This window comes from Lipotes vexillifer, unplaced genomic scaffold, assembly GCF_000442215.2.
Source record: "Lipotes vexillifer unplaced genomic scaffold, Lipotes_vexillifer_v1.1 scaffold961, whole genome shotgun sequence".
NCBI classification, from domain to species: domain Eukaryota; kingdom Metazoa; phylum Chordata; class Mammalia; order Artiodactyla; family Lipotidae; genus Lipotes; species Lipotes vexillifer.
The window spans coordinates 1,286,906-1,314,180 of record NW_006776468.1 but is presented as its reverse complement, the minus strand read 5'-3'; the positions used below and the strand labels follow the sequence as shown (position 1 = coordinate 1,314,180).

Here is a 27,275-nt window from a genome sequence, read left to right as displayed (position 1 = left end):
CTAGCCCTGCCCAGAGCTGTATGATCTTGCTCACGTTAATGTCTGAAAACCCGAGTTCCCTCCTCTATAAAGCAGGAATATTACTTGCTACATGGCCTTCTCTGGTTCCCCATCACCTACAGAAAGTCTAAACTCCTAGAAGACTCTTAGATATGGCCCTTGCCTAACTCACTAGACCCATTTCCAGTTTGAATTACTTTCAGCTCTTTGAATATGCCAGGTGTATGGCAAGTGCCATACTCTTTGACTGGACATTCTCACACTAATCCCCACTCTTCTAACCTAGCAAACTACTACCTATCATCTGTCCTCCAGGTTTGAGCTCAGATGCCCTAGTCTCTGGGAAGCCTAGCTGGCTTAGGCACCCTCCCACAACAGTGTCTCTTTCATCACTACATTCTCAGCAGCAACACAGGACCTTAAGTTACATTTGTATTGACTGAAGGAAGGAAGAAAGCCAAAGACATAAAGATAGTTTCCAAGAGCGTGTATTACACAGGACTGAGCGCAAGAAATGGCAAACAACCTCTATGTTTGCTTTAAAAGCTCATCGGGTGCCGATGCCAAGTCCTGATGCTTCTGAAGGCCCCCTGGGTCTCGGCCCTTCTGGAGCAGGCTGGGCCCAGGCTCCTGGGTGAGGGGGCAGCTTTTGCATGGAATGTCCCGCCTCCTGTCACCTGAGGCATCAGGCACTTTGGTGATACCCAGGGCTGGCTCCTCTTCCTCTCTCTGTGTACACTCAGGCTCCCATAGCCAGCTCTGGCTGGGAACCTCACAAGGTAGATGGGCCAGCCCAGGGGCACTGGGTGGCCATGACTTCCCCTCCTGTCTGGGAGACAGGTTTGCAGGGTGGACTGGAGTTGTAGTTTCCAAACCCTGGGAGCTGGCCAGCCCATCTTCCATCGTTGCCTTTCTAGTTGGGGATGCCCTGTCAGGGTCTTCAACAATGAATTTCCAGGACCACAGGCCCAGCTCTCCGGAGGTGGAGGCAGTGGAGCAACTGGCGGGGATGAGTCCTGAAGAGCTCGGACAAAGTGCTGTTAGTGCCTGGGTGTGGAGGTGCTGGGCCTTCCAGCAGCCTTCAGGGGGGATGGGGTCTGTGGGTCCAGCCCTACCCAGGTTGGGAGCTGATGACGAGGAGCTGGCAGCCTCTTCAAAGGCTTGTAGGATCCCAAGCCTCTTCTGGGGGACACTAGGGCCTTCCGCTCTGGGAGATCCCAGTGTGACCCCTGTCAATAGGCCTGGGACCGCTGGGCCCTGGCTCCTGGGATCCCTGGGCAAGAAGGCGTCCTCTTCCTCACCGTCTCCTGCTCCTGCTCCTCTGAGGAGTGGATCCTGGCCCACTTCTGGGTTGGGTACCAAGCTTGGCTCCTGTACACCTTGGCTGCCCTCAGGCCCCTCATCAGTGTCATCTTCTGAAGAGTCAACCTCCCGGATGGCTTCCTGCTTCTGCAGCGACTCTCGCCGTTCGGCCCGGTCCTGGCGGAGGGTTCCTAGGGCCCGTGAGGGAGCAGCCTGCAGCACCCCTTTCCCTGGCAGCGCCCCCTTACCAGACAGCACACTCCTGGTCCCAACTACCTCCAGAGGGCTGACTTCCCTGGGTGGCAATTCCTTCTTTAGCTCAGGGTAGGGCAGGTCAAGACTATGTTTTCGAGAAGCGGCTAGCTTCTTCTCGGAAGCAGCAAGTGCAGCCGCCAGTTTCTCAGCTGACTGCACCCTCTTAAGTAGTGGTGAGCGGGGTGACTCCGCACTCCTGGGCCGTGAGAGTTGCCGGCCTAGGGGAGGCGACACGTGAAGCTTGGTAGGGAAGGCCTGGGCTCCGTGGCCAGACAGGGGTGATGGGGAACGCTGGGGTGAAGCTGCTGGTGGCGGAGAAGGGGTGTGGGCCAGCGGTGACAGTGGGATGCTGCCTGCTGACTTGCGCCGTGGAGAGCGGTACTGGCGTTGGAGCTTGGGCGCCAAACCGTGGAGGGAGCTGGGTCGTGTGTGCCCAGAGCCGGCTGGAGAACTGGGCACGCTGGAGCTGGGGGAGCTGCTCTGTGATGAATTTCCCCCCACTTTACACAGACAGACAGACAAAGAGAGACACACACACACACAAAGGCAGAGCAGTTAGCTCTTGGAAGTGACTGAGGGGCAAAACAGGGCTTAGGCCTGGAATGTCCCGGGATCATCAAGGTTACTCCACCAGTGAACCAGAGCCCAGGCTACAGAAATGAAGTCACCCTCCACCTCTGTCACCTCCTCCCCAAGACTGCCAGATCCTAAGGGGGTGGGTTGGATGAGAGCTTCAGAGTGGGATGAGTGGGAAGCACAGAGGGCCCAGGACTCTGCTACCTCCCAGGGGCTGTCTCTGCAACCAGCCCTTCATACCTGAATGCACAGCTTCAGGGATCACCCTGTAGCCCTGAGTGGGAGATCGGGGAGAAAGGCTGTGGCTGTGTGTGGGAGAGCCTGGCCCACTCTCCCCTGATGACAAAGAGCGGTATGAAAGGCTCTTGGTGCTGCAGCCAGGAGTCAGTGCTGTGCCTCTGAGGTGGGAGACCCAACATCAGGACACTGGTCCACAAGAGACCTCCCAGCTCCACATAATATCAAATGGTGAAAATCTCCCAGAGATCTCCATCTCAATACCAGCACCCAGCTTCACTCAACGACCAGCAAGCTACAGCGCTGGACACCCTATGCCAAACAATTAGCAAGACAGGAACAAAACCCCACCCATTAGCAAAGAGGCTGCCTAAAATCATAATAACTCCACAGACAGCCCAATACCCACCACCAGACGTGGACCTGCCCACCAGAAAGACAAAATCCAGCCTCATCCACCAAAACACAGGCACTAGTCCCCTCCACCAGGCAGCCTACACAACCCACTGAACGAACCTTAGCCACTGGGGACAGACACCAAAAACAATGGGAACTATGAACCTGCAGCCTGCAATAAGGAGACCCCAAACACAGTAAGATAAGCAAAATGAGAAGACAGAAAAACACACAGCAGTTGAAGGAGAAAGATAAAAACCCAACAAACTTAACAAATGAAAGGGAAATAGGCAGTCTACATGAAAAAGAATTCAGGATAATGATAGTAAAGATGATCCAAAATCTTGGAAAGAGAATAGAGAAAATGCAAGAAACATTTAACAAGGACCTAGAAGAACTAAAGAGGAAACAAGCAACAATGAACAGCACAATAAATGAAATTAAAACTACTCTAGAAGGGATCAATAGCAGAATAACTGAGGCAGAAGAACAGATAAGTGACCTGGAAAATAAAATAGTGGAAATAACTACTGCAGAGCAGAATAAAGAAAAAAGAATGAAAAGAAATGAGGACAGTCTCAGAGACCTCTGGGACAACACTAAACGCACCAACATTCGAATTAGAGGGGTTCCAGAAGAAGAAGAGAAAAGGTTAAGGGAAGAAAGGCTGCGGCTGGTGTGGAGTAGGGATGCCTGCTTCGTGATCTTCCGGAACAGGGAGCTCCTTTTTCTGCTGCAGAGACAGGGGTCAGAGGCTGTCTGAGTTGGTGCCCAGGGCACAGCACACACTGGGCCAAGGGCCAGGGTCCCCAGCACACACCAGCACCGAGGTGGCTGAGAGCAGATCCCCTGGGCTAAGTCTGGCTCACCTTTCTTGCCCATCCTTGCCCCGGCTCCGCTTGCTCCTTCGGGCCATCTTGGCCTTGTAGCTGTCCTTCCGAGCTGGCCCCACTTTAATGGATGTGTTCTCCAGGGGAGTTGTTGAAATAGACACCTTGTTTCCACTCTGGGGATCAGAGCATGAGCCTAGGCTAAGGCCATGGCTGTGTTCCTGCCCCTGCCCCTGCCCCTCCCGCTGGGTACAGCTGTCCCACAGCTTGAGCTTCTGCCCCCGCATCACCATGTCTGAGCCAGGGACCACCTTCCTTCTTCACAGATTAGGAAACGGCTCCACTGGAGCCCAAGTGGTTTGGGGCTGGGAAGATAGAGAAGAGGCTCACATGCCAGGTCCTCCAGTCCTACCCACAGCTCAGCAGGATCCCTGCCTTGGTCAATGAGGGTGTCACCTTCCAGTGAAAACCCTTTGCTATGTCCACACCCAAGTTCCGTGTGCATGTGCATCTGTCCTCAGTGTCAGGTATGTGTGCGCCCGACTCTCCCACTCCCCCATGGCCAGTCAGACTCACAAGGCTGGAGTCATTCAGGGACCGCAGCAGGCGGCACACCCAGCACTGACCTTCAGGATCAGCTCCACCACCTCTGTATGCACCAGCCCATGCACAGGCTCCCCGTTGACGTGTGTCATGAGGTCCCCCTGACGGAGCCCCGCCTCACTGGCTGGACCTCCGTCCTCCACGTGCTGTCCCGGGGAGAGAACAGTCCTCAGCCTGGAGCCTGAGCATGAAGGGTGGGGCCTAGCTCTGCTCATCGAGCTGTGACCCTTACCCCCCACTCTTTGACCCCTGAGGGTAATGTGGGCGTGGACAGAAGCAGGGACAGGCAGGCCCTAGTAAAAGGGGAAGGAAGAAGAGTGATGAGGCTGGGAGACAACAGGTCTGGATGGCCAGACATACCCACACCATGTGGTGCACAGTGTAGACGTCTGAGTCACCCATGTAGACACGGATGGCCCGCAGGGTGAAGCCATACTTCTTGCCGGCTCGGTGGATGATGATGGGGGGCCTTGAGCTGCTGAGGGCTGGCAGGAAGTCCCTGCTTGGAGAAGAGTCCCTGGATGATGGGTTGGACGACTGGGAATGCGGGGACACGGGGCTGGCCAGCGGAGAGCAGGTGTGGTGCTCTGGAGGAGGAGGAGCCGGGACTTAGTGCGTCCGCGCTCAGGCCCGGCCCCTGTCTGGGCTGCTGACCCCACACAGCTCTAGTCACAGAGCCTGCCCCCAGCCAGGTATGTCTTCCCCGCAACCCCTGAGCAGCAAAGCGCCTTTGTGTGCCCAGACCCTCGCAGACCCCAGGAGGTGACGGGCTCGCATTTACCGAGTGCTTACTTATATGCATTAGGGACCACATAAGCTCTTCATACATACTTGAACGTCACAATTACCCTATGAGTTACCATCATTAATATCCACATTTTTTGATGAGGAACTTGAGGCTCAGAGGGATTAAGCACCTTCTTCAAGATCAAGAGCCCTGCAGTGATGGAACCAGGATCTGAATATGAGCCTCTGCCTCAGAGCCTGCGCTCATCACACGGCTATCTGCCTTCTGGGACACGCACACACAACCCCAGACCGACGCACACCTTTAGAGACCCCTGCTCTCTTAACAAAGGGGCCGCAGTGACACACAGCCTCTCGGATCCCTGCTCCTCAACACACAGAACACAGACACACCTGCTGCGTGCACACCCCAGCCATGGGCCCACAGAGGTTCCAAGGCCCTTCCTATGAGTTTTATCTTCACTCCCCGGGGGTCTCACCCGCAGGAATGAGGAGGGACAGGGCTGTGGCTGAGGCGGACTTGATCACTTTGTTGATGGGGCGAGCGGTGCGCTTTTCTATAGAGTCCCCAGAGAGCAGCCGGTGGCGGGCCCTGCGCACCGCCAGGTCGCTGATGGCCTTGGCTGTGGCTCCCTCAGCCAGCTGTGGGGTCCCGCGCCCTCCTCGAGTCTCCATGGCTGTGGACCAAGTGACCAGTGAGACCTGCAGTGCAGCGGAGCCTCCCCTCCTGGCCCCCTGCAGCATCCCCAGCCTAGGCCCTCTGGCCACCCGCTGGGCCACACCTGGACTGGAAGCGCTGCTCTGGCCAAGAGGCTCCTCATCCAGCTTCAGCTGCCGTTCCGCAGGCCGTTCAGGGGAAGGCCCGGATACCCCCTCTCCAGACGGGGGTGTCAGAAGCCAAGCACCCTCCTGCTGCTGCCTCCTAGGGGGGCCGCCAGCCTCCTCAGTGCCCTCAGGGAAGCGAGGCACGTCCAGGAGGCCCGAGCAGTGGCGGCGCACCGTGAGGGGAGGGCTGGAGTCGCTCTCCGTGTGGGATGACTCAGACACTGACAGCCGCTTCCGTAATCTGTGAGACACAAGGCCTAGGGTGAGGTGGCCCTGGCGGCCTCCCTCCTCCAGCCCAGGCTTCCTCTGGGGCTCCTCTCTCCAGGAGCCATCCTCTCGAAGGCCTCTCACCACACCACGTGCCTCCCCACCATCCGTGACCACCAGCGGATGGCTTTGCCGCCCACCCCTGGGGGAGCTCTGGGTGCTCACATCTCAGGGGAGCCGATCACCCAGCTCCGCTCTCGGCCCCTCAGCCCCGCCAGGCTGTCCGAGCGGTCCTCCTTCTCCTCGCTCAGGCTGCGCTTGGTGGGGGGCGGCATCCGGCGCTCCTCGAGCAGCGAGAGCCTCTCCATGCTGCTGTACACCTGTGGGCACAGGAGACCTGCCGGGACGCCCGACGACCACACCTCCCGAGGAGCGAAAAGGATCCTCAGCGCCTGAAGCTCAGGAATTCGAGCCAGCTCTCCTCTTCCCTCCCCCATATATACCAGATGAATATTCGAGGAAACAGCTATTCCACTGGTCTGACCTGGCCGCACCCTGGCATCTCATATGTCAGGGCCCTGAGAAGATCTAGAGGCATCTGTCACATGCAGGCCCAGACCTCGCCCGCTCTTTTCCCAGAGATAGCCCATCCCCTCCTCCCCAGGTGTGCCCCAGGGATGTCCCTCAATAGGTCCTCTTCTCCCAGTTCTCCAGTCTGGGCCCACCACAGTCGCACCTTGCTGAACCTTGGAGAGCAGGAAGAGAACTGGCGAATCTCAAGGTAGCCATCCTCGCTCACTTCCTCCTCGTCCTCTGAGTCTATGTGGTGGTATCGCTCTGAGCGGGCTGCGACACACAGAACAGTGCCTTTCAGAGGCCATGGCGCTGGCCTCCTTTAACCCTATCAGACCTCAGGAGGGCCTGGAGAAGTGGCTCCTGATACCAAGTTCACGGTGCACAGGTGTTTCTGGGCACACAGGTAGGATCCCTGCTCCTCCCCGTGCCACCAGTGGCCTTACTGTCAAAGTAGCTGGTATCATCCTCTGACTCCAGCTGAGGAATAAATTCAGCCTTCTGACGGAGAAGTCCTGTCCAGTCCAGACCAATAAAGAACGGGTGCTCCTTCACCTCATAGGCGCTGCCTGTGGACAGGGATGGCGTGGGCAAGGGGCTGCGGTGAGCTGTGTGGAGTCCAGGTCAGCACGTCCAGTGAGAACCCAGGCCTCGAAAGGCTGGGCCTGGAGGCCTCAGCTCCAGCACCTTCCTCTTCCGCCCACAGGGAGCAGGGCAGAGGTTCAGGATCCAGGGGCACCGCCCACACCTGAAGCCTGAACCTCCCAGTTATATGGAATCAGCCCTACTCCTCCAAGTGCTGAGAAAGGTTAGTGGGGCCTGTCCCACCTGTACCCAGTCTCTCCAGAGGGTTCTGGTGGAGCAGTTTTGAGGTGAGATCCTGGGCGTCCGGTGGCAGCGCATCATCCCCCTCGGGCCACACAATCTCATCTGAAGAGTCATTGGGTGTGACAAGGAAAGGAGTGGGTTAGAGAAGCCTCAGAAGTCGTGGGCAGAGTGGGGAGATGGAGAAGAGGGTCCTGTGATAGGATACGTGTGGGGAGACATAAAGGGCCCAGCCCAGAGCCCTGAAAGCCTTGCCTGGGACCCACTTCCTTTAAGTTGTACAGGTTCCTGTCCTTCTAGTGGAGCCTCCCACATCCTAGACCATGGCTTACTCTTTGGTCCAGGGTGGCCACTGCAAAGCAGTGGTCTGACCTCCGGCTCACCCTGCCTTTACACTCCAGACACATGTACACTCACACACACACAGAACTCACACTCACGGGGTATGCACAGACACAACACAGGTACACCCATGCACTCATGTGGGACCAGGCACACAATCAGAACAAGCGCCAGGTGACACAGAGTTTGCATGTGCACATATCCGAGGCAAGCATACCAAACACACACACGTGAACACAGAACAAGAACTGGTAAGCCTCGCAGGTGCATGCGTAAATCATATTTGTGGATCCAGATTCTGTCCCCTTGGTGGGCCAGGGGGATGGTACCTACCACTGATCACTTGCCCAAAGAGCTCCTCTGGAGTGTCTCCGAAGAAAGGGACGCAGCCCACCAGGAACTCATACAGGATTATGCCCATGGCCCACCAGTCCACTGGTTTCCCATAGCCCTGACGCAGGATCACCTCAGGGGCAATGTATTCCGGGGTCCCGCATACCTGGGCACAAAGAAGCCGGGCTGGCTCAGCATCCAGAGACAGTGAATTGGCATGGTGGCTGGAGGGGTTGGGGTGCTCCCACTTCTGGAGCAGCAAGTCTCTGAATGAAGACTCAGCTCACTCTGGTTAATGAGCAGGAGCAATAGGAGCCCCAGTGTACCAGGGGTGGAGCTGTTGGTGGGGTGAGTTTATGTATTTTCCTAATTAACCGAAACATCTAGTTCTAGCCTGGAACCACCACTCCTTTTTGGCATGTGGTACCCACAATTGGTCTCTGCCCTCCAGCCTCCAAAGAACAGACACTACAGTCATATGACTCCTACAGGGACTCGTGAACAGTCACAACCTGTAATGTCAAGTCAGGAAACGGCCCGCGGCTACTCTCAGGACGCAGCCCAGTGGAAACTTGGAGCTGTGTTCCAAGGACACAGGCGCCAGGAGAGCTTTGCTCTTTACTGAGGCTAGAAGTCTCGGGACTGACCTCTTATCAGTCTCTGAGAGTGTCAATGGTTATGTGACCTAATCTTCTTCAAACCCTGAGGCGGAAGATGATTTTGGATTTTATATCCATGTGGTTCTCATGGGCCACCTTATTTTCCAAATGTGCTATACCTATCTCAATGTCTCCCTGGAACCAAAAGGTGAAAAAGACAGGAGCTCTCAGTCTTAACATCTAGCTGCGAGGTAAGCATGTGGCCTCCAGGCCTTACTCTGAGGCCTGGATTCAACCCCCGAGGTCTCAACCATCCTTATTACCTGCTTGTCCAGGAACTCCCGAGTATCCTTTTCAATGTGGCCCTCGTACAAGTTTGTGGTCAGACTCATGAGGCCAATTTTAGAAAGGCCAAAGTCAGTGAGCTTGATGTGCCCCATGGATGTAATCAGCAGGCTGGGAAACCAGAGAGACAAAAGTTTGAAGTTATTTCCTGGTCTCCCAAGATTGCTGATTTTAGTATATGCCCAATTTTCCCACTCAGGCGTCTACTGTGGGACATAAGCAGGGTAGCTTCATCAGGGAGACAGGCAGCTGTGAAAGAATAAATAGCTCTGGTTGTACGAGTACTGTACTCTGCACAAGGCAACTAACCTGCCTTTTGCCCATTCCCCCAATTCACTTTTGTTTACTGCCCTCAACCGTATTCTACACTGAGGGCAAGTATCAGCCAGCTGAGAAACAGACTTTCTTCTACCAGCGATCAGCCTCATCCTAAGGCTCCAGCCATTCCCAGTCTCCTCTCCTGACCTAAGTGGCTCACAATACCCCGAGTCAGGGAGAGGGCAAAGGGGCACAATGATCTCGTCCACATCCACGGCTAGTTTTAGGAGGGCTGGTTGGGAGGAACTAGAAGTAAGATCTCACAGAGAACTGTCTCTTCCCCTTCACATACTCTGCCTGAGCCATTCTGTGCCAAAGGCTTCACCCTGCTACCCCTTTATTCCCAAATCTGTATCTCTGGCCCTGACTTTATTTTTTATTTTTTATTTTTTTGGCCCTGACTTCTTTCATGAGCTCCATGCCTAAAAACTGCCCAGATGTCCTACAGGCACACGAACTCAACCTGTCCAAAACAAGGTCATGCCTCCTAACTGGTCCTCTTCTCAGTGAAAAGCAGTAGTTTCTGTTACCTACTGAGCTCTGTGATAAGTGCTTTAGCAATTATTTATCAAAATATTCCGGCTCATGAAAGGTCTTACAGAGTAACTAACACAACAAAGGTAGGTATTATTATCCCCAAGAGGAGGAACACGAGGCTCAGAGAGGTTTAATTAACAGACCAGAGCTCAGAGAGTTAAGGAGCTCTATGAACTTAGGTCTGTCTCATGTCAAAGCTGCTTTCCACTACAGAGGCTTACCACCACCAGCACCAAGGTGGAAATCTGGAAGATATCCCAGACTCCTGCTCTCTCACCCCAGCCTTATCATTTCCTTTCCATTTCCCAACACTATCCCTCTCTTCTCCATCCTGACTCTGTTCCAGTGCAGGCACTGTTGTTTTGGGCCTAGACTACTGCCATGGTCTCATCACCTCTTTCCACAAGCAGTGATCTTCCTAAACCTAAATCAGAGTCTGAGTGTGACACTCTGTCACCCTGTGGTTAACAGGCCCTTCAGAGACTCTCTAGGACCCTTTAAAATTAAACCCAAACTTAACAAAAGGCCCCTTGATGATCCAATCCCTGCCCCTCTCTCTAGCTTCCTCTCTTACTACTCTGACCAACTAACAATCTCAGCTTCAGCCATACTGTACTCTTTGTAGTTCCTGAATGGGACCCGTCCCCACACCTGTGCGTGCCTTTGCAAATCCTGCTCCCCAGCTTGAGAAAGCTCCTCCCACCTTCGCCCACCTGACTAATACCTTCTAAGAAGCAGCCTATACAAAGATATTTCTGCCACCCACACTAGATTTAGGCTCTACAGGCCAGGGACTAGAATATAGTGCTTGGCACAGAGTAGATCTCAGTAAATGTCAGGACACTTGCTTAGCCATCTACTAGATGTGTGGATTCTTTTGTTCCTGCTTGGTTTCTTGAGTGGAGCTCCTCAGTGATTCTTTGATGTCACCAAAGCCTTACGGTGCCCCTGCCAGACCTTGCTGGCAATGTTCTTTGCATTTGGGGTAGTCAGGGGCTAGAGTACCAAGCCTAGATGGACAACCACATGAGCAGTGTTTCCTAGCAGCCATCTGGGATAGATTCAAACATGCTGTGTCTGCGTTCATTTATCTAGAGACCCAAGAGGGACACCCTAAACAAGGGACTTGGAGAGTGGGCATACTTGTCAGGCTTGAGGTCACGGTGCACGATGCCATAGTTGTGTAAGTACTCCAGGGCTAGCACAGTTTCCGCAAAGTACAGGCGCACCATATCCACAGGCAGGGCCCCGATGTTCTTCAGCAGAGTGGCACAGTCTCCTCCTGCAACAAGCCCAGGCCACCATGAAGGATGGGTCCAGTGCCCTGTTCTAGATGGTCTCAGAGGCCCCAGAGTAGATAGTGTCACAGAATACCCTGGTGCCAGAGACTGTGATTCTAACCCCTCTGCTGCTGGCATGGGTGGGAGAGTGTGGAGGGGAGCAGGAGGCAAGACGAGTCAGCCAGTGGCTGTCAAGGCCATTGTTCAGGACAAAGAGCGAAGGAACCCAGGCCTCTATGCCTGTAAGCTGACTCTCGCTGGGACAGGACTAAGTTATTTTAGGATGGCAATCCTGTTTACTGTAAACACATCTGGCTGAGACTTCAGCATTTGTCCATTTATTTCCTTCCTGTTGGCTCTCCTTTAGTTTTTGAGTAAAGTAACACTGTAAACTCCCAGCACCTACCCAAAGAATGAAAAGCGGAGTTTTGTTCAGCTTCAACTTCAAGACTTAGGCAAAATATCTTTGGAAGCTGTACGCAGCCCTGACGAAGGGAGAGGGAAGGCCACTGGCAAAGTGGCTGCCCCCTCCAGAGCTGTGCCCCATGATGCTCTCCTACACCATCCCCAGAGCATTTTGTGGGGTCCTAAGGGGCATCCCCTTCAAAAACCATCCGCAAGGGCAGTGGCTTTCCTCTCCTCTGAGGGCCCAGATGCAATCCTCCCAGCATCCGACCCTGGGCTTTGGTGGCTCTGCTACCCGCTTTGTTCCTGCCAGGTGCCAGCAGGTCTGCCAGGCTGTGCAGGCTTTGTAGCTGTGGGGCTGATACATCCTGTCCTGACATGGGCAGCCTCATGGCAGCTACTGCCCCAGAAGCCTCTCCCTAGGACGGGCACAACACCTTGTGCCCACCATGGTCAAATGGCCTCCGAGATCCTAAGGCAGAAACCAAGGCCAAAGAGAGGTTGGGAAGCTGGGCCCTGAAACTTCACGCCTCCACAAGCTGTTGGGTCCCTGCTCAGGGCTGTCTCAGGTTATGCCGTGGCCCCCAAGCCAGGCCACCTTTTCCCCAGTACCTTCAACATACTCCATCACCATGCACAGGTGGCGCTTGGTCTCAAAGGAGCAGAACATGCTGACCACAAAGGGGTTCTCAGCAAAAGTCAGTATGTCACGCTCCACAAAGGCCTGCTGGATCTGGTTCCGTAGGATCAGGTTCTGCTTGTTGACCTTCTTCACGGCAAAGCGCTGCCGGGTGGACTTGTGCCGCACCAGGAATACGGCCCTGGAAACAAAGCCCATCCGCACCCCACGGCCCTCAGCCCCTGAGCTGTGCTCCCTCTCACACCTTATCGATGCACAGAACAAAGGAGCAGGGGGTGCTTATCAACGGGCAGGATCTGAGCACCTGCCCAGGGAGCTCCTCAATCTCCTGATATACCAAGTCCTGAGGACACAGCTCAACCCCTCCCCAGAGCTCAGTGAGAGGAGAAGTGCCACCAAGAGGAGAGGGAATCTTTCCTGGGAAAGGAACCACACTCAGATGTCAGAGGAAACTGGGCTCTTGCCTCTCCTGGAGGCTTCCGGGAGGGGCAGGGTCTGTCCTGAGGCATCTGGTGCTCAGAGGATTAGGCATCATTCACTTCTGGAAGGAAGAGCCCCAGGGCTGACTTAGCTCCAGTCCCGGCCACACCCTGACCCCTGCCTTTACCCATAGGCGCCATTGCTGATGAGCTTAATGGTTTCGAAGTCCTCTTCAGAGGGTGTCTTTTTAGATGTCAGAGATGCCCCACGGCCCTAGAAGACATGGGAAAAGGCAGGAGCCAGGAATGCTTCTCAGAGCTCACATTTTTGGGGGAGCTGTGGCCCCAGCATCTGCTCAGCTCTTAGCCCTGCCATGGCCTCCTGCCCATTCTTCCCCGGGAACTGAATGACCTCTCAGATAGTGTAAGCGATCACCCACTCCGCCATCCCTCCTTCAGACAGTCTCTTAGAGAGAATTCACAGCCCTTTGCCTCACAGGGCCCCGGGTCCAGGATTGAGGCAGGAGCTCAGGGTCTTTACCTCGACTGAATCATCTGTCTCTGGAGTGTCAGGACTGTCATAGCTGCTCAACTGGGCCATTTCTAGAAACAAAGCAAGGACACAAGAGAAAAGTGTGCGTGGCAATGTCAAGACATCTCAGCAGTCCATTCACATCACACGACAGATGCATGTAGGGAAGGCATTAATGCTTCCTGCATTAGGCAGGGAGGCGGTCCTGTGGCTCTATCCTTAGTGCAGTCACAGCTTTTAGACTTGTTTGTCAAATAATATTGTCACCCCTATTTCTAGAAGTCCAGTGCCATTCAAAAGGCCTGGCAAATTCTACAAAGCTTCCCTCAAACTTGGGACAATGCCTGAAAACAGGGCCCAAAGCTGGGCTGTCTGATAGCTGGCCCCCATCCTTCTGGTCAAGACTCTGCTTTGCCAGATGAGGCTGGGAAGCAGGAAAGGCAGGAGTGGGACGACTAGAGACTAGGGATTTGGAAGCCCGTGGTTCAGGAGGGGCTCAGTGTGAAGGCCCAGAGAATGGCATTATCTTCTGAAGCCCTGAGTTGGGACCACCCCAAAGACACAGGAGGACTTGTGAGGTGGCAGCAGGAGAGGCAAGCATGCAGAGGAGGTGACCATTTTTGGAAATGTGATTGTGGCCCTCTGTGATGACCTTTTGATCTTAGGCTCTAAATCCGATGCAGGTGGGCCCAAGGCAATCCAGCTTGGGTTATATAAGGCAGATGTGGACAATCCTGAAGGAGGGGCTGTTTTATGACAGAGAACACAGAGTTTTTCCTATAGCCCTCGGGCCTCTGAGGCTGTGTTGTGTCCCTGTCCAACTAAGCCTCTTCTCCAAGTGGCTTCCCTGCTGTTAGAGCTTGTAGGCTGTGTGGCCTCTTTGTAGCCACCAGGCCGCATGCTCACCCTCTAGGGGATCCCGTGTGAGGCCCAGTTGGCTAACGATGTAGCGGGGAATGTCACATTTAATCCCTTGTCCCTCTTTGGCGTGGCCCTCAGCTGCTTCTAACAGGTGGTAGAACTCTTCAGGGTCAAACTCCTGTACCAGGGAGAGAGGTAGTCAGTGGTGAGGGCTACAAAAGCAGGCTGCTGGTCTCTTTGGTTTTACGGCATATACCCAGAGTAGGATGACAAGAAGACTTCCTCCTTGTGATGGACACCCCTACCCCTGAATCCCAAGAAACATCATGATTCAGGAACCAATGGGGACAAAGCTGTCTTACAGGTCACCTCCAGATTGGACAGCCTAAGCACTTGCTGTCTTTACAGCAATAAGAACCAGAGCACTTGGTTTCCAGAGAGCTCTGCCTATTCGCCTGGTCCAAAGCCTTGTGCCAGCCAGACACAGCACTGTCAGGTGTGTTCCCACACCCAGTGAAGAGGGGCAGTCCTGGCACACCTTCAATCACGCTTCACAGCCCTGGCGGTGCACACACATGCCTTCAGACATCTACTGAGCAAACCCCTGTGTGCTGGGGGCCAGAGAGTCTTGTGGACACAGCACAGAAGTCCTTGTCTGCCTGGAGCACATAATAACGAGGGCCCCATTGGCTGAGTGCCTACTAAGTGCCAGTATGGGCTAAACCCTGAAGACACCTCTGTGGCCTTGGTGAGGAAATCAAGGCTCACAGAGATGCACGGACTTGACCATGACCAAAGAGGTAGGAAGAAAGAGAAAATCAGCACGCAAACCCAGGCCTAACTCCAAGCCCCTGTTTAACCACGGACTTCATGTCCTTGAGGGAGAGGCCTCTGTTCACCACGACCCCAGCCTCCACTGCTTTCTTTAGCTCTGGTCTCACGGGTTTGGAGAACTCTACCACTACCTATGTGGATACAATCTAACCCAGACTGGAGTCCTTTTACCTTCTTCTTCATCCTCAGTCCCTGTCTAGTCAGAATGTCTGCTTCAGAAACCCCCCTCTACCCAACTCTTCTGCTCTGTCCTCCCACCACTGTCCTAGTTCTGGGCGCTCCTCTCTGTCACATGAACAGCTTTAAGTGCCTCTGCAAGGCTGTCCCTGGCTCATCCTGCCTTCTCTTCCAATTCACTATCCATGTTGCAGCCAGCGTTATCTTTCTTAGGAGTAAATCTGATGGAGTATTACTCAGAAGTAAATAGGAACCAATTACTGATACATGCAATAACATGTATGAATCTCAAAAAAATTATGCTGAGTGAAAGAAGTCAGAACATACTATATGATTTAACTTATATGAAACTGTACAAAAGGCAAACTTATCCATAGTGAAAGAGCAGATAAGTAGTTGCCTGGAGTGGGAGGTAAGGTGGGCAGGGGAAAGGGACTGATTGCAAAGGAGCACAAGGGAATTTTCTAAGGCGGGAGAAATGTTTTCCATCTTAACTGTGGCAGTGATTAGACAGGTGTCTATTTGTTAAAACTCATTGAACTGTATACTCAAATGGGATATATTTGATTGTATGTAAATTATACCTCTATAAAATTAGTTTAAAAAAGTAAATCTGACCATGTCATATTCTTACCTAAACTTTCTGATGGCTCCAAGTAGCCTTAAGGATAAATGCAAACTCCGGAGCCAAGAACCCAACACTCTCCAAGGTCCTGTCGTGGCCTACCTCCCGGTTTATCCCTCACCAACACTTCAGACACACCCTGTACTCCATCAAATGCCTTTCCTGATGGCTCTCCCCTGGCAAACTCATAATTATCCTGAATGTCCATCTCTGTTTATCCCGAGGAGGACTAGAGCACTTCCTTCCCCATGTCCCCGTTGCACCTTGTACTTCCCTTGGTTGCAAACTTCTTCCAGTATCATAATTACTATTTGCATGTCTCCATGCCTCACACCTGAGGCACTAAAAGACGAAATCTAACTCTACTGTGGAGGAGGCCTCGTAGGATCAGGGACTCTGCTTTATTTACGCCTGTATCTCCAGTGTCTAGAATGACGCAGGTACTCAGTAAAGTGTCACTGAATGATCAAATGAAGGGTGGACTCAACTTGTGCAAATGGAACTGGCCTGTGCTCCTCATCCCCAGGGTCCCCACTGACCTGGGGCCTGCTCAGTGTGGGCTGGGCAGACAAGCACCCCTCCCTGCCACACTTCTCAGGAGCATCCACTTTTCCTCATAGGGACTTGCTAGCGTGTCATATTTAAATAAGGATTTCAGCAGCAGAAATGGCAGGGGGCACCCCCACAGATCTGCTGTTAGCAGAATACTTCCTCTACCGCCCCCGTCCCCTCCGCTCCAGCCACCCCGCTCCCCAACCTTCCCAGAGCCCACTCACCAGGCATTCCAGGAGACGAGCAGGGCGGGCAATGACAATCATCAGCTTTTTCACCAGCTGCATCACAAAAGCCACTTCTGAACTCTCTGAGCGCTCATGAGCCTGTAGAGAAGACAAAGGATACTTAAGTAATCCACCGGCCCAACATGGCTGAGTGAAGCAGGACTGGGCTGGGCAGAGCCTACTCTGGGGAGCACTTTGTAGTTCAGAGAGTGCTGCAAAGTAAAGACCTTAGAGAGGGCCAGTGGGCCGTGAGTGGGGACAGGTTGCTCACCAGGAACCACATGAGCTGAGGAACACTACATGACGCCGAGGAATGTCACAAAAACACGCAGCTTTACCTGCTGCTGCATCCAGCAGGCTTCACTTACCCTCCAGACCCCAGCTCAAGGGTTAACTCCCAATGGAGCCTTCACTGATGCTCACTTTCCACCATAGACAGACTGTAAGGAATAGAAAGACCTCAAAGCAGGAGAGTGATGTGACCAGAAGGGATTTTAGAGAGATCACTTTGGCTGTAGTGTGGATGGTGCACTAAGGAGGGCAAGCCTAAAAGCAGGGAAACCCACCAGCAGCCTACTACAACAGTGCAGATGAAAAAGGCGTAAGTCAAGGCAGTAAGAATGGAGGGAAATGGACAGACTGGGCCATCTCAGAGCAGCCCTGAGGGGTGGAAGAGGCAGGAATAGATGGTAAGTACAACAACAATTTTAGGGAAATTCCATTGAACCCATAAATGAAATAGACAGTATAAAAACATACACAGTTTAGGTGAGGATAGGTAGAGAACATGTTCCCTTTGGTTTTAAAGAGAAAGCAGGTAGGTGGAAAAGTTCTGCTTTGGACTTGGAACGTTTGAGGTGCCTATACTAGACACTTTCTTAGGTATTTGCTTGGCCCCGGAGACTCTCTCTTCTTGGAAACTGTTCTGACTTCTGGAGCCACATTTGTATTGTGTGGCTGCACTTTCCCTCCCACCTCCGATAGTTGACCAGAGTGGACTACTTTCCTAGGAACTGAAATGGACAGACTGGGCCATCTCAGAGCAGCCCTGAGGGGTGGAAGAGGCAGGAATAGATGGTAAGTACAACAACAATTTTAGGGAAATTCCATTGAACCCATAAATGAAATAGACAGTATAAAAACATACACAGTTTAGGTGAGGATAGGTAGAGAACATGTTCCCTTTGGTTTTAAAGAGAAAGCAGGTAGGTGGAAAAGTTCTGCTTTGGACTTGGAACGTTTGAGGTGCCTATACTAGACACTTTCTTAGGTATTTGCTTGGCCCCGGAGACTCTCTCTTCTTGGAAACTGTTCTGACTTCTGGAGCCACATTTGTATTGTGTGGCTGCACTTTCCCTCCCACCTCCGATAGTTGACCAGAGTGGACTACTTTCCTAGGAACTTACTTTTTTTTTTTTTTTTTAATTTTTGGCTGTACCATGCAGCATGCAAGATCTTTGTTCCCTGACCAGGGATTGAACCCATGCCCCCTGCATTGGGAGCACGGAGTCTTAACCACTGGACTACCAGGGAAGTCCCCCCCCCACCCCGCTTTTTCTTTTACATTTTTTTTTCCCTAGGAACTTAAAAATGGGTGGAACGACAACCATTAATATCAGAATGACAGAACTGTAAAATTCGCTCTTGGGTGAAAAGGATGACCATACCTACCAAAGAGAGAGAAACAGAGCTGAGAGAAGGAAGATGAATGGTTCCTGGGCTTTCCACAGGCTCTCGTTTCTGGTTCTGGTCCCTTCTTAAGGCCTGGTTGCATTCCTGTCTTCAGTTCTCTAAGACACCCTTTCAATCCTTATCGTTAGTTTCCCTTTCCTGCATAAACTGCTCTGAGTTGGTTCCCTACTACTTGCAACGAAGAATACTAACCGATGTGGGAAGTAGAGTGGAGGAGTCCAGTCAGCAGCTGGGGCCACTGATCCGGAGCTCAGAAGAACAGTGGGGAGCAAAGGCCCTTAGCAGATGGATGACCACTGAAGACACAGGAGCTGACAGGGCCAATCAGAGAGTGAAGAAAGGAGAATGAGGAGCACGGATGCTCAGGAAGGTGCCCCTCGAAACACCAGCATTTAAGAAAACTTGTGAAGGGGCAGCAAGACCACAAGACTGGAGAGAACAGTGTCATGACAACTGGGGGGGAGAAAAGATCAAAGAGAGGTATTCACTGTGGAAACCTCTGTAGACAGGTGAAGGGAGGTGAGGACTGAGAGAGGTCACAGCATTTGGCAGCCGGCCAGTTAGTTCTTTGGTGACTTTTGCCTGAAATCTTTCAGTGGAATAATGGGAAGGGAAAGTAGAAGGCAAGAGACTGAATAGTGAACAGGTTGTAAGGAAAGAAATACAAGCAAATGAAGACCATTAAAAAAAACTGGTTATGCAATGAAAAGAGAGGCTGGGCACTTGATGAAATCTTCTTCATTCTTTTAACACACAGCTCAAATATCAACTTTGTGAAGCCTCATCTAAGTCCCCTGCCCATACACACACACACACACACGAAGAACAAGAAGTAACGGCTCCTTTTTCTATGTTTTCCTAGCTGTTTGCTCACAGCACATGGTACTAGCATGTTGTTTTATAATTGTCTCTACAGGTACACTGTAGGGCCTTGTGGGTAGAGAGGCTGTGTCGCCTAGCACAGGTGCCTCTTATATAGCAGATGTCAATGCTTATTGACCAAGTATTTGAAAGTGTACGATCTTAGGCTCTGGAATAAGTAACCTGGGTTTGGGTGCTAGCTCTGCTACTCAAGAAATGAGTTACCTTGGGCTAACTTGGCCCTTTTAAAGTTTGGTTTCCTCATCTGCATATTTAGAGAATAATAATAATACCTTCCTTACAATGTTGTTATGAAGATTAAATTAGACAATGTAGTGCCTAGCAAATTCATCTACCAGGGTTTCCCTGCAGACATCCTTCACTCTAGTCATGCCAAACTACTTTACCTGCAATTCCTGAAATGAACCAAGTTCCTCCACACCTCTGAAAGGTTTATACTGCTTTCTAGATCCAGTGAACTCCTACCTACTCATCGAGACTCAGCTTTTCCTGAACTCTCCATGCAGAGTCAGCATATCCTCCTCTGTGCTCAGAGCTGATCTCTGTTTAGTGCTCATCAATCACACTTACTATAATAAACAAAAGTGAGATAATTCATATAGAGCACTCAGTGTGGTATCTGGCATACAGTATACTTCCATAAATGACAGCTATTATTTTTAAACCCCAGTCAACAGCAAATTCCTTGAGCCAGAACCGGCACTGAACTTCTTTCTGCATTCCCAGGGCCTAGCAAATGAGAGAACATATGAATGCACTGGCTCCATGTTCAGTGCTCTTCCCACTGCCAGGGGCAACGCATCTGGGAAATGCCTGAAGGTTTTGGGCAAAGCTCTGACTTGAGCATTTCAGAAGATCCATCTTAGATGTACAAGCAACCCTGGAAGTCACTCTAGTTGATTGATCTGATGCCTCAATCCCTGATTCCTACGTATTGTTGGAGAACTGTTAGAAAGTTATTCTTGAACAGAAACAAACAGCCGCCAGTGATGTTTCATGGGACTTCAGCTTTTTAAACTCATATTTCTGCAATGTTTAAATTTAAGTATTACTTTTGAAATCAGGAAAAGACATTTTTGTAGAAGGAAGAACTTTTTCATCTATTAAATCAAAACCTTTCTCACCGTAACTCTTGTCCACTGGGCTAGTATGCCTTTTAGGGGACAGAGAAGCTGCCACATATTACATATGATAAAACTCCCATTATGTGACAGCAATAATCGTGACCATCTTTAGTCATCCTTTCTCTAGATTCAACTGTTTCCTAAATTAAAAAAACAAACAAACAACTTCCTGCTCCTAATTTCTGGACTAACACACCAGAGTCGTTTGAGCCCATTAGCCTGGGCTCTCAGCTCAGTTGGTCCTACAAAAGCATGAAGGCACATGTCTGGAGGTAACAGGGGTCTGGACTGGGACATATTCTAGTGACATGAAGAGCCCCGAGGAGACAGCACATCTCCTCTCCCCTAAGCTGTACTAATGGTGTGATATGGGCAGCTGTAGTCTGAGTGGGAAGGCGTCCGATCACCCTATCGGAAAGGTAGAGAGGAAAGCGAGGAGCGGAGCACGAAGCAGCGAGAAGAACTCAATGGTCTCTGGATTACTTTGCCCAGAGACTTTTTACACTGGGGAGGATCAGGTCTCTAAACACATCAGTCCCCACTGGAGAACTTCTGCTACGCAAACAGAATATCAGCAAACGGATAAACCCATAGTGCAGAGTCCTCGGGTCTGTTTTTCCTCGACTGAGGAGAAGCAGTCTCAAGGTTCTGCTGACACCAGTATGTCTACCAAAAGGGAGCCCACTACACCACCAGGGCCTCTTTTTGGCTCTGGGTTACAAATCTCCTAGGCAAATATTTATGAACACTACCAATGTTGGAGCCTCGGGAAGAGTAATTGGTATTAGAAAAGGAAAGGAATCACAGCACTGAGTTCTGACACCGAACAGGCTTCTCGGAGAAATGCAGGGGACTGAGGAGGAACCAAAGCCCAGCAGCAGCAGCACATGTGGGGTGGGTCCCGCATACCAGCAGGGAGGTGGCAAGCAGGCTGGGAACACCATGACTGCCTTAATCTTAGCTTGGGACTAAAAACCACTACAATACGGATTCATCAGAGTTGCAGAACAAGGACACTCACATCTTGCAGAAGCTTCTCTAAATTCTCTTGAAGTTCATAGAAGTAGTGTGAGGTAATGAGGCCACTCCGAGATTTATCCAGGCAGTCTCGAGCCATCTCAATCACCTGATGATGAATAAAGCTCAAGGTTCCGTCTGCCAAGGGCAACACGTTGTCTGGGGTGTTGGAGGAAATGAACTCTGCTAGATGCTCTTCCATTTGTGCGGTGGCCTGCAAATCAAAGCAGGACAAGTGACCCTTCCCTTCTGATCCAGCTCGGCCGGAGCTAAGCCTGAAGGGCCTGGTCAGAACCTAAGGATGGGCTCTGTGATCCTGGTTTCCTGATGTTGCATTTGGGGAACCTGATGACTGGAGACGTGAAAGGTCACCTTCAAGTCAAGTCAAAACATTACAATCAAGGCCCTCTCTCACCTGGCCTTGTCCACCTCCCCACTCCTTGAACGGCACATTCCCTTGCTCTAAGGACACTGAGGTTCTGTTGTTCCTTTATCATGCTATCTCATGCCTCTGTCCATTTATGCTGTTCCCTGTGTGTAGCTGTTTCACCTGCCAAGCCTGCCTGGCAAACTCCTACTACTCCTTCTAATCTCAGTTCGAGCATCATCGTTCCTCTGGGAAGTCTTTGATTCCTCCAGGAAAACTAGGGTTTCCTTTCCTCTGTGCTTCCACTGGACCTCCCAACCGTATAAACTTGGTGTGTGGACACTCCTGGTTTCTAAGCCTTTCTCCAGACTGGGAACTTCTTCAAGTCAGTGGGAGTTTGATTTATCTCAGGATCCTCTTACTTGAACTTAGGACCCAACTGAGCTAAGCAGATGTTCAGAGAGCGTTTACTGAAGGTGTGAACCTGCCTGCTCACGGACCTGGATCCCCAGCAGAGCAGCATGAGGTCTGGCTCAGAAGCCTCTTGGGGACCTAACTGCACAGGAATGTCAAAACGACAAATATACATCAGCTAACAAGTTCCTAACTGCCTATCTAGGGCTTGGCTTTCTTTCCTTTGCCACCAGGTGGTGATTTCTGATTTTCAGTGTGTCTTTAAGTGGGTGTTTGTATATGTATATATGTGTGTGTGTGTGTGTGTGTGTGTGTGTGTGTATGCACACACACACACATACACACACACACATATTTATGGTGTAGTGGTGTGGTAGGGAGAGAGGGAGGGGAGGGAAGGTGAAAGAGAAGAGGGAGTGGAAGGAATCTTAACATGCTTTTTCTAACACGAGTTCATCTTACATACAAACGATGCTAGAATAATAATACAACACCTAATATACAAGGAGGAGGAGGAGGAAACACGCGAGGTGCATTTCTAAACACTATACACACCCAAACTTTTTTATGAAGAAGCAAGGCATAACAGAATGATTTCCTAGCTGTTCATTCTGCCCCTCTTCCTTGCTCTTACTCACCAGTGCCCATTTGAAGGCTAGAAAGTGCAGACCACAGGGCAGCAAAGAAATAACAGCTAACACTTACTGAGTGCCAACTATGTCCTGGGCACAGTTAGAAAAGCTTAATGTTCACTAATCTTCACAGACTCCCTATGAGATAGATACTCTTATTATCTCAGATTACAGATGAGGCAAATGAAGCTCAGAGAGGTTAAATAATCTGCCCAGGGTCATGAGGCTAATAAATGGTAGAAGCCAACTTGAACCCAGTCGGCCTGGTTCCAGAGTCTGAGCTCCTCCTCACTGCTCTGCTTCACTGTGAATGTCAAGAGAGAAAACACAAGGGCTTCACACTTTTTCCCTAAGCCACCCACCCGTGTGTGCCCAGGAGACTACTCGAGGCTCGAAAAAGGACACTCTCGGAGGAGCAGGGAACCACACATCGCAGACCCTAGATACAGATGAACAGGTAGAGCCGGGGGTCTGGATGGAGGATGAAGAAAGAGGCTTGAAGACCCCATTCTCGCTGTTGTCATGGAGAGGGAGCCTCCGTCAGGCCCTGATTCTCCCTTGGACAGAACTGGCTGTGTTCTGCAGGAAGAGGGCCTATCATCAGAAAGCCAGGTCAGAGTGTTTAGGCGTGTGGTGTCCAAAAGAAATGCAAATGGAAAACAAGGTCCTCGTTCCACATACAAGGAGGTTTACAGTCAAACTGCAGTTGTGAAGACCATTTCTCAACCATCTCAGGACAGTAACCTACCTTCCTCCCTCAGCATTTCCCTGCTTGAAAACACAAGCCCAAATGTGAATAGCAACTCTGAGCTGTCTCCCACCTTACTGCTCTCTCCGGCCAACTTCCTGCCAGAGGAAATTTCCAGCGTAGCTCTGTTTGTGCTTGGTAATGGGAGTGCTGCTTTAGAAATCTGCATTAAATGAAGGTGCTCTCAGAGGGCAAATCTCCTTCTGGGGGACCCCGACTCATGGATCCTCATGTGCACGGTTAGAAACAAGGTCTCTGCTCTTTCCTTCCCACTAATACACAGTGGGATATGTTTTCGACATTTCCCTCTGGATACCCCTTTCTCTGGGGAGTGGAGAAACAGAGGCTCTGCAAGTACGATCCCCAAACTCAAAGTCCTCTGCTGCCTTCCTGTTCGCCAGCAGTCTGAAAGCCCTCATGCTTGTGTCCTCCTCCTCCTGGCGCCTCCCTGGCCTCCCTGCTCTGCTTCCGGATTGCCTCTGGCGACTCCCCCACCCCCAGTCTTCCCACTGGGGCTGGCTGGAGGTGGCATCCTCAGAGGCATTACCAGTCTCCTTTAAACTGGATCCTTACCTTGGGGAATCTTTCCTTGTACACATGATTCATCATTATTATTTCACTGTCAAAGGAAACTGGTGACCGTCCAGGACTAAATAAGAAGGAAACAACTGTGTTACTTTAGTGCCAGGGAACCTTCAAGGAGAAAGATGCCCATCCCCAGAGCCCGTGCCCACCCACTGTCTGCAGCACCCACACACTCCCACCTTAAGGAGTGCTGAGTTCCAGAGCCTCTCTTATTCCTGGAGCTGCCAGCACTGTTCAGCTCAAAAGTGTGCCATCTGGAGCTAGACTACCTTCCTGTAAGAGGCCTGGCCTTCACAAAGACTTCTGCCAGGGCCTGAAAAGGCCTAGACAGGAGGAGACCACTCTTGAGGCCACTGGTGGTTCTTCTAGGATCACCTCCTCCAGAACAGGACTCTCTGGGTCTTCTTTGCTTTGGCCAGTGGGGTTGGACATACCCCAGCATGTTCTAGGAATCAAATCAAATCAAACCACCACCAAAACAACCAAAGGAAGACAGTGTATACCTGTATCTTTTCTAAACAAGCTGCATCCAATGGGGCTAACTTAGCTCTCACCTGGGGGATGAATGAGGCCTGTCCAGCCAGCCCGTAGTGAATTATAAACCTGGGTCATCTAAATCTTCCCCTTTGGCCCATGTGTGATTACATCCTCTTAAAGGATTTCAGAGTTTGAGCCACACAACTGAATGGCTTATTTGGGTCCTGCCCAGTTCGGTGCCCGACATGTGATCCCAGCTGAGCTATGTTCAGAACCGTTCTTTTCTGCCTTTCCTCCCTACAGTAGGCCATGGTCTGCCTGCTACATTAATGCACATTACCCAGCTTTTTAAGAGTAATCCTCAGGGATTTCCCAGAGGTACTGTAGTCCTCTCAGTATCACATGGCCTAAAAGGTGCCCCTGTCTCTGTGTGGAGTGTGAAGAGCACCAAGATTCAGACGTTCCTCTGTGTGAGACAAAGAAACACACTGGGCTCCACACTTCACACTCCCTCAGTTGTATGTCTGACCCTTTGCACTGCAGTCCCAGTCATTATTCTCACCAATCTGAACTTGAACCAGTCTTTGTGGTCTGGCTCAGCTCACTGGCACTTGCAGTGCCAACATGACCTGAGGGGATTCTTCCTGGAAGGCACTGCTCCTCTGGGCCTCCATCCTGAACGTGTTAACCAATTTCTTATTTCCCAGGGACCCTGGAAATCTGAGCTCGATCATTTAAAGCCATGATCATTTTATTCTCCACCCTCTCCCTTAACCTGGAATTCTGGCACAGATTTACCACCTAATGCCAAAGAGAAGAGCTGATTTAATCTATGGAATACACAGATAAATCAGCTGTTAAGGTTTGTTTGGTTTGATGAGCCCAGGTGATTCAGGGAAATGAGATAGATTTAGACGGGCATTTAGTTCTGCTTCTGCAATGGGCTTCTTCCCCAAGTCAGCCACAAGCGTCCTCAGAAGCAACTTTTTTAATTGGCCTAGTTTATATATGCTGGGCCTCTGGGTTCTGCAGCCAGGTAACCATCAGAATGGATGATACTATTACTCTCCTTTTACTGAATGGAGACCAAAGTACATTTCTACTGCCAACTACTTTCAAAGGGAAAAAGAGGGACCCCTTGGCAGCATCTTCAGGCACCTCTTGTGATGGTGAGTTGAGCTGTACCCAATACCAAAGGGCTTGAGCTTCACTGCACTTGACTCATTTGAGCTGTGCCTATGTGCTAGGCCAGGGGTTGGCAAACTACGGCCCCGCAGACCAAATCTGGCCTGCTGGCTGCTTTTATAAGTGAAGTTCACATAATGTCTGTGGATGATTCTGCACAACAGCAGAGTAAGTAGCTGCCAGAGATGATACGGCCTACAAAGTGTGAATCATTTACTACCTTGCCCTTTATGGAATAAGTTTGTCGACTCCTAGGCTGTGCAGACAAGCTGAACTCCATGGGTACCAGGGCAGTGGGCGGAGAGCACCCTCACCTGAGGCTGCGGGAGCGGGGCCGCAGGGCCGGGGACTGCCGTCCTTCATCGGGCACACTCTCTGTGCTGAAATGCTTCGTCAGAAAGTGCAGCTCATCGGCTGTAGGCTGGAAGGGCAACTGGTGCAGCTTTTCCTGTGAGGAGCATGATGACTAGAGGGGACAACATTTTTAAAAAGCATTAAAGACACGTCTAAGGCACTCTAGAAGTGGAGAAGGGCTGAAAATGGCCCACAGCCAGCACGCTTCCCCTTGCTCCCCTGAGCCTCCACTGTGCGTGATCCCGTTCATCTCTATCCTTCAGAGCTCTCAGTTCTGACGAAGCCAAGATACTATTGTCCTTCATGAGCCTTGCAGGGGGCCAGACCCAGACATTCATGAGGTGTGACAGCTCCCCAACTACCTAGGGAGCCTCTTTAGGTGGCAAAAAGCAGATTCTTCCACGTGGACCCTTTGCCCTCAGTGAAGCTTTTGGCTAGTTAGAATGGCAAGTAATTAATAAATCATGTTTCCTGGCTTATTAGGAAATGTTCTAGGTATGCCCAGCCTACAAATGACATCCCCATAAGTTCTGCCTTCTACAACACCTTGGGAGAGCCCCAGGATGGCTCAGCAATGTTTCCTTTAGACTGTTACCCAGAGGGCGACTGGCTTTGCTGCAGCTGTGAAGCTTTTGCCCAGGCTCTAGGGACACCAATAGGCAAGAAAATCCAGCAGGGAAGAAAATTATTTTCAGATCTAGAACCCAAAGATTAGACTTGACCTGAAAGCAATTAAGAATTCTAAACATGGCCCAACGATTGAGATTCCAGAATCACAAGAGACAATTTGAGGGAGTGAGCTGTGCTATTACAGGCATCCCACCAATGCAGCCATTGCCGTGGCAGCCCTGGTCGGCACCTGGATCAGTGAACTCCCGCCCTTACCTGACAAGACTGGCTACAGCAGCAGCAAATCTAACACTATTGGCTCAATTTCTGTTCACCAACTGATGAAGGATCTGGGGTTAAATGTCTAAATTCATTTACACTCAAAGCTGCAGTACCACACCAAGAAAACTGTTGCCACACGTAAGCCTTAATACCAAGTGAGAAATCAAAAATTTTTTTGACTTACAGTGCACACCTCTCTCATGGAATCCTATAATACATAAAGTTGTAAACAGCTAGTGGGAGGTTTTCATGAGGCTCTGTCTTGGTCACATTTTTGTAAATGGTTTGGATAGAATTTGCAAAAAGCATTCTCACCCAACTGCAACTAACATGAAGCAAAATTGGTATTTTAAGGTATTCCAATAAAATAAGCTGGAGCAATGGGTTGAGTCTATTAAAACTTATTGAACAGGAATATATATATAATAAATACGTGACTCTTACTTTGGATCTCAAAAATCACCTGAGTAAAGGATTATGGGGAAGGGATATTTACTAGGGAAAG

General features: G+C 51.1%; 1 protein-coding gene across 1 annotated transcript in view; it reads right to left on the bottom strand.

The window, feature by feature from the left end:
- Positions 1 to 528: 528 nt before the first annotated feature.
- Positions 529 to 27,275, bottom strand: part of MAST2 (microtubule associated serine/threonine kinase 2) — a 209,609-nt gene continuing 182,862 nt past the window's right edge. Inside the window, exons 8-30 of the mRNA XM_007450376.1 lie at positions 25,840 to 25,991; positions 23,852 to 23,927; positions 21,122 to 21,331; positions 16,400 to 16,501; positions 14,033 to 14,165; positions 13,136 to 13,197; positions 12,783 to 12,868; positions 12,148 to 12,356; positions 10,994 to 11,132; positions 8,974 to 9,106; positions 8,052 to 8,217; positions 7,380 to 7,481; positions 6,998 to 7,120; positions 6,715 to 6,824; positions 6,204 to 6,358; positions 5,729 to 6,012; positions 5,426 to 5,623; positions 4,560 to 4,786; positions 4,223 to 4,345; positions 3,636 to 3,772; positions 3,420 to 3,499; positions 2,374 to 2,487; positions 529 to 2,057 (exon numbers count right to left, since the gene is read on the bottom strand). Of these exons, the coding sequence (XP_007450438.1) occupies positions 529 to 2,057; positions 2,374 to 2,487; positions 3,420 to 3,499; positions 3,636 to 3,772; positions 4,223 to 4,345; positions 4,560 to 4,786; positions 5,426 to 5,623; positions 5,729 to 6,012; positions 6,204 to 6,358; positions 6,715 to 6,824; positions 6,998 to 7,120; positions 7,380 to 7,481; positions 8,052 to 8,217; positions 8,974 to 9,106; positions 10,994 to 11,132; positions 12,148 to 12,356; positions 12,783 to 12,868; positions 13,136 to 13,197; positions 14,033 to 14,165; positions 16,400 to 16,501; positions 21,122 to 21,331; positions 23,852 to 23,927; positions 25,840 to 25,991 (4,650 nt within the window). The remainder of the gene's footprint in view (positions 2,058 to 2,373; positions 2,488 to 3,419; positions 3,500 to 3,635; positions 3,773 to 4,222; positions 4,346 to 4,559; positions 4,787 to 5,425; positions 5,624 to 5,728; positions 6,013 to 6,203; positions 6,359 to 6,714; positions 6,825 to 6,997; positions 7,121 to 7,379; positions 7,482 to 8,051; positions 8,218 to 8,973; positions 9,107 to 10,993; positions 11,133 to 12,147; positions 12,357 to 12,782; positions 12,869 to 13,135; positions 13,198 to 14,032; positions 14,166 to 16,399; positions 16,502 to 21,121; positions 21,332 to 23,851; positions 23,928 to 25,839; positions 25,992 to 27,275) is intronic.